Genomic DNA, 13,517 nt, shown 5'->3' on the forward strand with positions numbered 1-13,517 from the left:
CTATTTAAGCAGTTTTATCATCTAAAAATTGATTAAACAGCACTTTCTTTGCCCCTGTTTGCCCCCACTTCAAGGTTTTTGAGGGGGGGGGGGGGGGGCAATATACCCTTGCCCCCCCCTGTTGTTGCGCCCCTGCTGTGAAGGTATTTAATTAGTTAATCATAGACATTTCCTTGTTTCGCCGTCCGGCGCACCCGTATTCGCCGCCCCCTGACGCGTCACGCGCCATTATATTCCCTACCGCTAGTCTCAGGATAGCCTGCAACCCCCAGTGGGGTAATTCCAGGGCGCTCTGCAAACCGCGAATCAGTGTCGCCATTCGAGGGCTGCATGTGCGGAGAATAGAAGGTAGACGATGATATGGCCAGTTACGTGACGGCACCATGTACCATGTGACATACTGTACCAGGTGACGTGTAAATAAAATCAGTTAACATTCAAGTGTTTTCCCTTAATCCTTACAGCATCCTGGGTGGCCTAAACAGCCCGGGGAGTCCTTGTTAATGCGTCCCTGCCTGCAGCCACGAGGCAAAGAACCCCGCCCTCGAGTCAAAATTCTAGCTTTCACAATCTAATTCACTAATTCTAAAACAGGCAGCGGGGACGGCGTCAAGTTACACGCACCATTAGATTCAGGAAAACCTGCTCCATAATTCTACAAAAACCTCATATCTTGCTTAGACTGCAAGAGCCATCTGTGGTTAAATAATGAAACCTCGTATCTTACAGCACTATAGACTTGAACACAAAACCAAGTATGCCTGAAACTATTGCTTGGAGAACATTGTATCTGGTGTATTGTCCTGTGTTGTTTGTTTAATTTGATTAATGTAGTGCACAAACATAGAAGAAATGGCTTCAGAATCCCGAAAAGAGGTATGATGTTTAAATTTACGTAATAAAAACTCAGATATGTCTCAAATGTGTGGTAATAATGATTTAATTTCATAACAGACTTACGAGGGTATATACACAACTTGTACAAGACTTATGAGGGTTTGTGTAGTGTATTTTATTTTCAATCTTGAGCCAATGTTTTCATTGTTAACTTCATCTTTAATCTGTATTAATACAATTAGAATCAAATTTATACAAGGTAGCAGTATATTTAAAGTAGCAAGGTCAAAAATTGCTACCAATATTTTGAACCAACATTTTAAAACAAATTCATGTAGCCTTAAACCATTTTTTGCACGAATTTATATGCATTTTATACCTATCGCCATTTTCGGACCCAAAAAAGTAGCAAAAAATTCCTTTAACAATGTCATAACATGGCATCTACAAATTATTCCTACCTCCATGCTTTCAGGTATATCAACGGAGAGCTTATGTAATTGTGGCATTAGCAAAGGATGTCATGTCACAAGTGAAACACACCAAAAAGGAAGATGGTGAAATGGAGGCTCCTACTGGAAAAAATGAAAGCTTCAAGTGTGTGGTGATGAACAATGATGATAATCGAAACACCTCTTCATTGGGAAATATAAGTGATAGTATGAAAATACTTTTATTATATGCTCTTTAACTTCCTCTTTTCATTAAACCCGGCGGAGATAAGAAATTCTAAATACTTTAAAAGATGTCAAATTTTTTAATTTTCATAGTTGGGCGATATTTGTTAAAAAATTTAAAAATTCCGAAAATACTTTTATTCTATGTTCTTTAACTTCCTATTTTCTTTAAACCCGGTGGAGATAAGAAATTCCAAATACTTTAGGAGATATCAAATTTTTTAATTTTCATTACAATACCTCTGTATTCATGTGGCGTTCACAATTGTTTCTTGTTCACGAGTATGGATTTTTTTTTTTTCCCACAATGTAGGTGAACGACTACATCATTTTCTACTAATGGCAAAGGAATTGTACCCGCCTCTAACTTAGGTGAGTTTTTAACGTTTCAAATTTTAATGTTTTATTTGGTATTTGGATATTGTTGCGCAAGTAATAAGTAAAAAAAAATTACGTGAGTTCCTACTGTTCATCCTTTGTCCCAGTTTATTAGGTCAGGTCAGTTACATTATAAATACTTTAAAACTAAGCAATCATTAAAATTAATTCACATTATTTTTAATGTCCGCTTAGTTTGAAAGTATTGATAATGTAACTAGCCTGACCTAATCGACCATTTTAATTAATTAGGCATTCACGAACACACTGCGAAATAAAAAACTTGCGACGGTCGAATGATAGCACAGGTCTTGTATTGCAAAATAAGAACGGCGATATCTCCTAAAGTATTTGGAATTTCTTATCTCCGCCGGGTTTAATGAAAAGAGGAAGTGAAAGAGCATATAATAAAAGTATTTTCGGATTTTTAAAAAAATTTTCGCAAATACCGCTACACTACATATTTACCATAACTTCATTTGCAGTGAAAGTGGGATCAAAGAAAATGAAACCATACTGTTTTACAGCGATGGTTGTGCTGCACAAAACAGAAATGCCACCCTCTCAAATGCCCTTCTCTTCTTGGCTCAAGAAAAAAAATTACTATAGTATAAAAGTACCTAGAGCGTGGCCACATACAGATGGAGTGTGACAGTATGCACACTTTAATAGAAAAGCGCATAAAGAATCGCGAAATTTACTCACCAGCTGGTTACATAGAGGCATGTAAAACTGCTAGGAAGCATCCCAAGCCATATTCAGTTCATGATCTCGACCATGCTTTTTTTAAGAATTATTCTCTCAAATATGTTTTATCTATTCGGCCAGGAAATAAAGAAGGTGATTCCAGTGTGTCAGTTATTCAAAACAGGATCAAATTTGGCAAATCTTGAGGTTTAAAAAAAAACCCACATTAGATGTAAAAATCTTGTTCACACTTTCCATTTCTGATTTTAAATATGTCAAGACTACAACAATGCTCAGGATAACACAACAGAAGAAAAAAAAATTATTTATTGACAAACTTTCTTAACGTAATTATGCATATTACAATTTCACAAGTTCTTTCATTCAGAACAAACCGTAGAGTTTTGCATCACATATTTACTACTGCATGCACAAACTCATACATATATACAAAATTTACGACAACTTTACAAATTACACTACACAGATCTCTTATTCACTTTACACTTCACAGCCAACATGGCTGACAGCAAATCACACAACAGTGTTCTATCCTGTACAGTTATAGAGCTGGGTGGTTCTTGAAACAAGCTAGCGGTCCACGGGACTACATGGCTGCCACCAGTTTTATATATGATACAGTAACTGAGTGAAATATCATGGAGGTATTAATGACACACATAATAATGTGTAAACACAGCCTGTTACATAATTTGGACATATTTTAAAACACTTTAAAAAAGACTTTGCACGACTTCTGTAATTTACCAGATAAGTATCCTACAGTCAGTGAGTAAACACTTTTTAAACTACTCAACATACAATATCAGAGAAAATTTACAAATGAAATGATGTTCTTACATACACTTGACATCTAATAAACATGCCGTGTGTGAACTTGCAAAATTGTTGTTATCTATTTAACATAATTTCTAAAAGGACTTTCGAAGCAATATTTGTACATCTAGCTATGCCAAATCATATTCATGAGCAAAAAAAAAAAATTTATTTACCTTAAAAAGCTACACTTTAAGACACTAATATTGGCCAACTTATTTCAATGCTTAAATATTTTTATTATATACATACGTATGTGTATATGTATGTATATGGTGTATGTGTACTAAAGATTACACTATTACTGCCTTCACTAACAACTTATGTTTGAAATTTGTTAGGCAATTCATAAAATTTATCAAGTATAAGTATAATTAATAAAGGTGTAGAAGGAAAAAACTTTAAATACAGAAATTTTAATAATGCACAAAAAATGGAAATTAAAATTTTTTAACTAATCTTTACAATTTACTATTCTAAAAAAACTCCTTAAATAATGAGATTTCCTTTTGTTATTATTGTAATGGCTCCATTGAAAAAATGTTGAATTCCGAAGTCCATTTTGAACTGTAAAGACACACTGTAATCAAAGGCATTAATGGTATCCTGCTCTGATATTTAAAGAGTTATTTATGAATTTAGCTTTTTAATTCATTTACATTTATCCTTAAATAAGCAACTAAAGACATAATAGTTATGATCCAACCTGAAAGTTTTGGTAACCAGTACTTAAATAGATTAAAAAATTATGCAAATTATTCAAAATGGTTTTCAAAGAAATTCAAAGTGTACGAGGGTCTTAAAATTGAAATGAGATTACAAAAAATGATGTGTTATCTCATGGATGATAAATTACTCAAAGGAAACATGATACTCGGTGGTAACAAGGTAAGGAATCATTTAGAATAACATAAAAATTTTTGTATTAAGGTAATCACCAACTCAAGATTTTGCAAAAAAAAAAAAAAAATAGTAACAAGAATTTACACATATTGCTGTACGCACCATTGCAATGAGTAAAAATTTGTCTTTTTTAATTGAACATGTCTGGGAAAAGTTTGCAAAAACTATGGATACAATTCTACCTGTACAAACATTTTTCTTTTATTATTCTTCCTGTCATGTTATGCTGTATGTTGATTGATCAGCTGAATTATTCAGCCAGGCCGAACGAAAACAAAGTGGCCAGCATGCTCAACAATCTGTCTCTAGGGAGAGTCCTGCATATCATCATGGTTACTACAGATACAAGTAAATAACTAGCATAAGTGAAGGAAGCAAAAAATTATCAACTTTATTGAGCCTTCTCCTCAATGCCTGTTTCCAATTTTAAAATGACATCAATACTAAACCGAAACCATTGGAAGTCTTAACAAACATAATGGAGTCTCAACAGTTTGTGATTTAACAATTACTTTAAGTTAAAACATTCAATGAACCTCGAATAACATATCAAGCATGTATATAGCATAATAAGAATATTTTCTCTTTTAATATTACATTAACTTTTTTAAATGTCAATGCATCATCAAATATCTCAGTTGACAAAATATTACAGCAAAATATACATGGGAATGGTTTTTAACCTGTGTGTTTAGAGGTGTAAAACATATTATAGTTTACAGTCAACTTATCAGAACAATGTGAATATGAGAAAAGTTATTCACTCTCAGGTGTTCTTATATATGTAGTTTTATAATAATTTTTCACTGATCCCAGAATGACAAATTTAAAATGATGATGGCTTTTCACCCACACATCTTTTTATATGATAACCAAGGAACTCCTTCCACGATAATGACCAGAACAAAATTCTTGATAATGGCTTCTCACCATGTGTATAAAAACTACCCTTTAAAGTTAGTACATTGTGAACATACAATGGCTTTTCACCTGTTTTCTCACATACAAAATAAAAGATTTTTTTTTTTAAGTTAAAGTAGCAGAGTCAAATAAACATGTGTAGTGAAAATGATGACAGAGAAATATTTATCATGTAATCTTTGTGTTAAGTTTGTCTATAATATGTGATATACTCTCTTTGTAACCACCAATCCATGCTATTTTAATTTTTTCAAAAATTAATTATATTTTATTAAACATACAATTTGAAACTTCTAAGCAATATTTATTTATTTATTTAGGTGTCAGGAATTATTTGTGATTTATTGACTGTTGTGTGTTTTATTATATGTCTCCTAAGTGAACTCTAGTCACTGAACTTAGCAAATGTAATGAACATAAGAATGACTTCTTACCAGTATATGACCTACGGTGTAAAAAAACAAATGGCTCTTTTCAGTAAATTTAGAGAAACAATTTTAACATGAGAATGGCTTTACACAGTGTGTGATCTTATGTGTCTGCTAAGTGAGCCATTTGTACAGAACCTAGCTGAACAGAAGGAACATGAGAATGGTTTTTCACCAGTGTGTGTACTAAGGTGTACAGTCAAATGGCTCTTATCAGTAAATTTAGAAGAACAATATGAACATGAGAATGGCTTCTCACCTGTGTGTGTTCTGAGGTGCGCAATCAAATGGTTCTTCTGAGTGAACACAGCAGAACATTGTGAACATGAGAATGGTTTCTCACCAGTGTGTGATCTCATGTGTACTTTAAGGTAACCTTTGCAACTAAACTTAGCTAAGCAAAATGAACACGAGAATGGTTTTTCACCAGTGTGTGTTCTCATATGAGCCTTAAGGTAACCACCGCAACTAAACCTAGCTGAACAACATGAACAACAGAATGGCTTCTCACCTGTGTGTGTTCTGAGGTGTATAGTCAAATTACTCTTCTGAGTGAACGCTTTGGAACATTGTGAACATGAGAACGGCTTCTGACCAGTGTGTGTTCTGAGGTGTTCAATTAAATGATACTTGACATAAAACTGAGAAGAACACTGTGAACAGGAGAATGGCTTTTCACCAGTGTGTGTTCTCATATGTCTCTTAAGTGATCTACTTCCAGAGTACTTAGCAGGACACTGTGAACATGAGAAGGTTCTTCCAAAATTGTGTGTTCTATTGCTATTATCATCTAACTCACTGGGGCACATATTATATGATGATTGCTTCAGTCCCTCAGATTTTACCCACAAAAAAACAGGTTCCAAGTCCTTTCCATCCTCGGTCCTTTCTTCCATTATGTACGGCAAGTCACTGCTTCCCACACACACTACAACAAATAATCAAAAAATTGCATTGTTGTACATTTGCAATCAAAGTAAAAATTTGTACAGAAACTGTATCGTTTTATGTTTAGATGTATACAAGCATTCAATGTTTAAGTGCGACGCAGTCACCGTGCAAATAATAAATCATCCTACGATGTAGAATATCCAAAGCTAACCTGCGAATAAAGTGCTTAAGATGAAATATTGTTTTGTGTGGGAAAAACATGTTTGAAAAGGATAGCCCAATTTAACTCACTCTTACATTGAGTCCACAATTTACTCTCCTCACCGGAGCTCGACTCGACAGTGGCTCTCCCTACTGCTGGTCTCTTACCTCGCACCTCTGTCCCGACACACTGCCTCGCGCTACTCACTCGTCCGTCGCACACAACAATGCCAGGATGATTCTGTCTCCGAAACACCTATCTTCACACACCAAGCCTGTTGCTTGTCTTCCGCTTTCGCTCACCAGAGGGGTCACTCACCCTCTTCACGTCATTGTTTTCTCTCAGGTCGCTCCGAGGATCCACCCTGGTGTCGCACTGCTCGCCACAGTATGGCCTTCATCTTAAACACCTGCCCGCAGTAGGATTTCCCCAGAGATAAGCGCAGAGTCCGTGCCGCTCCGGCCCTCTGACCGATTAATCATGTGACTGACTGTTCTTTGATATTTACATCAGTATAACAAGTGATTAACTTACTGTTTTATGAACCTTAAATGCCAAATTATGTTTAAATCCTCATTCAAACTGCAAGCTTGACAAACTTTCACCCAAAAAACCAAAGAATATTCGGGAGAATCTACGCCAGGCCCAACTGAGAAATAAAGTAGGTATGAATGATAAAAACAGGTCTCTAAATCTGTTGAGTGGGAGACTTAGTGCTATACAAAGCACACCCCCAGGGTAAGTGCGTAGACAAGAAGTCAGCTAAATTCTCGTAACGCTGGTCAGGTACATTTCAAATACAGCGTTTACTGATGCCTGTAAAGTTTCCCTTGTTGATCCCATACATGGTGATTATGTGACCAAAGGACAAATCTCACACCCAAAGAAATTGCCACCCAAGTTGCCATTGGGAGCACACACTACTTCCTTTTCGTCAGAAATTTATATCTGAATAGCAATGGCTAGCCATCGATGAAGCAAATTTCACATGTGTGTATGTATCAAAACCTAGGTAGGCCTACTATTTTATAAGTTTAGGGCACCCTCATTAACACATAGTAAGTTTAATTAGGTGGCCACCCATGGTAATATCAGATATCAGAGTGTTATTGTTTGTGATGATGTTAATTTGTAAGTCCGTGTATTATGTGCAATATTTTTATTTTTATTTTTATTTTGATCCCATCAACGTCAAAGGTAATCCACTGGACATAAGATGTGAGTCATGGTTTCCAAGGTTGCTCCGACCCTATGCTCCGCATTTCAGCGGGAAAGTATATACCACGTTTAGATAAATTTTTATGGCACTTTTAAATTTTTCATGGAGTTTAACTCTATTACATAAATATTGTAATTTTTTGCATGGGAATTCTAATTCTGGGGTATTTCACTTTTCTTATTTCAAATTTTTCAGCCTGAATGTTGGATTCTTCACTAGGACACCCTTGCTAGTCGGTGGTAGCTCTATTTGATCATTCTATGAGCGTGCTACATTCACGTCCTGTCACCCGCCAACTGATTGCCCACTCAGATCTCCCTCCGTGCTCCCTGCACCTGAATATAGGCTTTTAAAAATCAATACATTACAATGATTCCCATAAAATTGTTTTTTTACTTATATTTAATAAATTATGTTGGTACATTAAGAGAATCAAATGTTTTATCATTGATTGGAAGAGAATAAGTGAATACTTCACTGTTCCTTTTAGAAATGGCACTTTTTTAATTACTTCTTTGATCTCACTGCAGCAGCCTTATTAAGACTCTTCTAGCTGAGCGTGATGGCATGAACTATGAAATAGTCACACAAAAATTACTGATACAGTGATATACGGGCAAATGTTTAGTTCAATTTTACCTTTCAACTGCCGTTATTTGATCATTTAAATGATTTAGCCGGGTGAATAAAAAAAAAATTGTGTCTTAAAACTGCCTCTGGGGCGAACCCTGCCAAATAAAACAAAGGCTCTTCACCAATGCTGTTTCTTTGCTGAATGTGAATAGCTAGTTTATTGCATTAGAAAACATACCTGAAATTTTTTCTATTCTTCATTTAAAAGTTTTTCTTGTTACTAATAATCAGAAAGGGCAAATTTACATATGTATCCACTTACATGGTGAAGAGGAGAAAGTTGTAACCACATAGTAGTTCCTAACTTATGTGTGAAGATCTGATCTTGAAAAAAAAAAAAAGAAAAATTTTGAAGGCACAATGTTTTTTGAGCATCACCATATGTCTAAACAGATGGTCCATAGAATGTTGCAGTTCTGTCATCTTTGAATTACTCCACTAACACTTCACTGCCTTCATCCATTACTAGTCCATTATAAGAAACATTTTTGACGCAAGTCATTAGGAAGTTGGGGACAAGTCAGGAAGTATCCTGCTCTTATGGTGTAATTACAGCACTGTCATATTGCAACAGCAGTTATGAATTTTTTGTCCCTTAATTTAGCTTTCTGCAGCATTTCACCATCACCAAAGATATTACTTTTAATCAGACAATAGCATCTCCATGCCTGTGTCTCAAGTTATGTTCTCTCATTGTCAGCAGAGATGGGGACTGTTACCTAAGTCCGGAGGACTTCCAAGCTGTCCGTGAGCTAACAAAACTTTATGGCTTCCAGCCACTGGAAGAGAAGCACGGCTCGACTATTATTAGGGGTCTCTACTGATACGGCTGTGAACACACACCTGAGAGCGAGGCAGCCTCTTGTAGCTGCTCACTCGCCTGGGAGTCTTCGACAGCTACCTCTTCCTTCACCTTCACCCCGCTCTCGGCTGTATCACCTCCATCAGCCTCGTCTTCACTCTGCCACATGCGTCACACGTCACATCTCACATTCATACCAACATATTCCTGAATACCAATATTGATGTATTCGCAAAGATAATTTTATATAAGTAGAAATTTGAATGTATTCATAACTCTACAGATTCTTGATAAGTAACAGAACCCCAAATATGATAATCAAAAAAACAATCAACATTTTTTAAGGAACTAATCCAACATTAAAACTTACACGTCTATGATTTTACTACTTTAAGAACATTGTTCCCTCAGTAAATGTTTGCATTCCCTGGTCACTTGACTGAAACAGTAACAGCCTCAAAGCAACAGCAGTCTAAACTTACCTCAATCTCCTGCTTGACGGGCAGGAGCACTGTTTCAAACGGCTCAGGCTTCACTGGGTCCTCCTCAACACACACACCTTCAGCCATCGTCTGCAACCACAATCCAGCACACACTGTGGTACAAGCACAAGGACATATACACATACACTCCACGACAACCCAACTTGAACAAATACCATGTCTATGTATATACATATAGAACATTTTATTGTATTTTGACACCCAAATAAGATATATTATTTTTAATTTCTCAATACTATAAATTACAGGCTAATTTGCTTAACCCTTAGCATAATGCTAAAATATAAGATGGCAACAGACGAATATGTGAAATGTTGAAGCACTCCATAACACGTTTCTTCTTAGTGAATCAATGTCCCAAAAGACAACCAGTATTATTATCAAGTGCCCCAAACCATGCGAGTTTGTCTGCACGATTGTTTGCCACACAGTTATCCACAGGAGTTTAAAGCAAAAAAAATGGCGACGGTCAAATTTTTGCACTGGTCTTGTATTGCAAAATAAGAACAGCTATATCTCCTAAAGTATTTGTAATGTCTTATCTCCGCCGGGTTTTATGAAAAGAGAAAGTTAAAAAGCATAGAATAAAAGTATTTTCGGAATTTTAATTTTTTTTTTTAAATAAATATCGCCCAACTACATATTTACCGAGAATTATATAATTTCAAAATGATATAGCTTTTGGCAATATTTTATTTTAAACTTGGCATAATTTGTACCTTGCTGTATCAACATACTCCGATTTAAGCACTGACGCTCGCGAAAATTTTTAAAGAAATTAATACATGTATTTTAGAGTTATTTAATAAAGTAAAAAAGCTGAAGTACTTATATGAGTTTAGAACAAGGTCTTATTAAAGTATTCATGTGGATTCTGAGAAATTGCTGTTAAGAGGTTACAGTAGGTAGTTCTTGCAATGATTAGGCTGATACAATAATGAGTTTTATTAGCGTAGCCGAGACTGTTATCTACGAGAAATTGGCTCATTTTGTCTCCAGACCTTTAAAAGTTAAAACAGTAAACAAAAACATATAAATCACATTGGCAGTGAGCTAACCGCAATATAATAAATATACTCCTTGCTTCACTACCACACCATGCCACACCTGATATTAAAATCTTGGTATTAAAAAAATTCAATAACAATTTATTTCAATTCAAATCTACTAATACCTAGAAGTCAAAGATATTGTAAACAACTATTGTAATAGGACAATAAAGGAAAGACATCGAAAAAACGGAAGGAGAGGTACGTAGCGCATTCTAGTGCCAGAGTCTAATACTACGGCTTAGTTCTAAGGCCTTGGTGATAATCATATTTTGCAATTTTTAATGTACGTTTCCCCCCAGGTTTTATGCAGTTGTAATTAATAATTATGGCTATAAAAAATCTTATAATGATTGATTGCAACAATTTAAGTTAAATTTCTTAAGGCACGTACATGCTGAAAAAATGATGTGTGGCGACAATAACCCATTTTTCTATTTTATATTCTCTTACATAAACATCGGAGGACATCTGTAACGTAAACATTGCAACGCTCAAGCAAGATGTCAAATTTTCATAGTAAACATTTCACTGCTCAAATAGTAAACATTGTACCGCTCAAACAAGACGTCAAATTTTCATGAGACAATGCAATCGTTTTGAAATCTGTGGACGTTGTGATACAGCACTTCACCCAGTCACAAACTGTGTTTAATCAGAACCCCTTTGAGAAAGGTATAGAAGATTTGTTGCAAAACAACTTCCTGTCCCGATCCATGACATTCGTGGAGAGAGAAAAAAACAACATATTTTCTTGATTCTTCAGTGTTTCCCACCGAGCTTTGGTCTGGCTCATAATGAACCTTAATGATTTTACCTTAAATATCACAACAACTTACATAGTATGTCACTTTATAGGAAACCTTCGTAAAGCCCGTTGGACTATGGTAATAAACAAAACTCTTCAACCAAAGTTTGGTCCTTAACTCTTTTTATTTTTATCTGTAAATACAAAAATATAATGTTAATGGCCTCGTGAATATAAATTGTGAAAAGTTTGGGTTTGCACACTTGACATTCTGACCACAAATGTACCAATGTAAATGTATTTGTCAATAAAAAAAATTGGTTGTCTGTAAAGTTGGTTTATGGACGATAGTTTAACGTGAAGTCATAACAAAACATTGATGAATTGATTGATCCAGAAGAAAATGAAATATCATATTCGGCCTGAGACTGAGCCGTAATAGGTTTTTGCAACCAAACCATTTAGGCATTAAAAATATATTATTTGAGGAAGAATTTTTTTTTAATTTTTCTATTTTTTGTACGATAAAATCTACCTCAGCTTACTTTTATGAACAAAATTGAATAATTTTTATTAAATTATCACTATTTTGTATGGATACAAAGGAGTGAAATGAAATCTACAATTTACAATTATTTGCATTCATTAATTCAAATATATTTATTACTTTTGAAGTGACGCGCGCGCTGTATTAAATTTGTACAAAAAAAAGATTGCAGCAGCCGGGATTCGATCCATCAAACTTTGGACTGGTAGTCAGCTACGAACTGTTGGTAATCAGCGATGCTAATCACGAGGCCCTATTGATTATAATTGTTTCAGATGTAATATATATATAGGTACATATATTTATAAAAATTTTGTGTTGTGGGAGGTTTAAAAATGAATGTAATGCCGTCGTCTGGGGACTCGGGTTCGAGACCCGGTGTGGTTCCTAGCGGGAAAGGCTGTTCTCAATGGAATGTCTCCGGGTGGGCGCCAGACTAGCTCTGTTCCTAGTCGAGAGGTGGGTCGTGGGGGCGGTTGCCCCTGCATGGCCCACTAGGACCGTCAGCAGTGTTGCGTGAGATAGGAAGGATCTCCTACTTGGTGGTGGTTGGGGGTTTGTATGACTGATTAATTATGCGCTGAATTAATGCGGTAAATGGCGTGCGCCGTTTATTCGTGTGACTGTGGGTTTGGCGTAATAGGTACAGTGGATTACACACCACTTCGTACAGAAGCTGACGTCACGCAATACACAAGTTATACATTACACAGAGTCACTCTAAAAATGTTACGTGAATAAGACGTTGCACAATTTACTACAAATGTTACGTGAATAAGGCGTTGCACAAAATTACTAAAAATGTTACGTGAACAAGCCGTTGAGTGTGATTGGGGCGGCCAATCCCGTATGTCTTTGCTTCAAGGCGGTGTTCGCGTCCACTGTAGTGGAGCACGGACCACAGCTAACTTAGTCCAAGTCCTACGTTAGTGAGGTCAGCGCCGGGGCGCGTGACTTTAACAAAAGTTCGGGGTTTCGGGAGACGGCCTGTGCCGTATGCTGGCAAACTGTCCCGCGGACCAAGTGTGGTGCAGGGAGTTTAGAATTTACACGGCCGGATTAAGTCCTAGACCGAAAGATTGGACAGGGTCGTACGGAGAGCTTAGTAAAAAATGTTTCGGTGACGTGACTATATTTACCAGGAGTTACTTCAGAGTAGACAAAGGATGCTGCCACTCCGTGAGACGTGCGTCCGTCCCGGTCCATGAGTCGCGCTGTACTGCCGTGGTGTCATGGCGTCCGGCCGAGGCTCGGT

At 36.1% G+C, this 13,517-nt stretch overlaps 2 protein-coding genes across 3 annotated transcripts in view; both read right to left on the reverse strand.

The window, feature by feature from the left end:
* LOC134538481 (gastrula zinc finger protein XlCGF57.1-like) overlaps positions 1–11,078 on the reverse strand; it is a 145,702-nt gene extending 134,624 nt beyond the window's left edge. For both annotated transcript variants that reach the window (XM_063379826.1, XM_063379824.1), the window contains exon 1: positions 11,026–11,078. The gene's annotated coding sequence lies outside the window, so the exon portion shown is untranslated. The remainder of the gene's footprint in view (positions 1–11,025) is intronic.
* LOC134538488 (gastrula zinc finger protein XlCGF8.2DB-like) lies at positions 186–11,119 on the reverse strand. The gene is made up of 4 exons (XM_063379859.1): positions 10,977–11,119; positions 9,898–9,987; positions 9,457–9,574; positions 186–6,596 (listed from the first exon to the last, which is right to left on the reverse strand). The coding sequence occupies exons 2-4, from the start codon at positions 9,982–9,984 to the stop codon at positions 5,755–5,757; spliced, it is 1,047 nt and encodes a 348-aa protein (XP_063235929.1). The 5' UTR covers positions 9,985–9,987; positions 10,977–11,119; the 3' UTR covers positions 186–5,754.
* Positions 11,120–13,517: the final 2,398 nt, after the last annotated feature.

Source organism: Bacillus rossius, chromosome 13, assembly GCF_032445375.1.
Source record: "Bacillus rossius redtenbacheri isolate Brsri chromosome 13, Brsri_v3, whole genome shotgun sequence".
Taxonomy (NCBI): domain Eukaryota; kingdom Metazoa; phylum Arthropoda; class Insecta; order Phasmatodea; family Bacillidae; genus Bacillus; species Bacillus rossius.

What these genes read in the sequence shown, in the direction of transcription:
- LOC134538488 (XM_063379859.1), bottom strand. Translation starts at nt 9,984, where the DNA reads ATGGCTGAAGGTGTGTGTGTTGAGGAGGACCCAGTGAAGCCTGAGCCG. An exon ending in CCGTCAAGCAGGAGATTGAG is followed by an intron (nt 9,575 to 9,897) that starts GTAAGTTTAGAC and finishes CGCATGTGGCAG; the next exon opens with AGTGAAGACGAGGCTGATGG. An exon ending in AGAGGCTGCCTCGCTCTCAG is followed by an intron (nt 6,597 to 9,456) that starts GTGTGTGTTCAC and finishes TATTTGTTGTAG; the next exon opens with TGTGTGTGGGAAGCAGTGAC.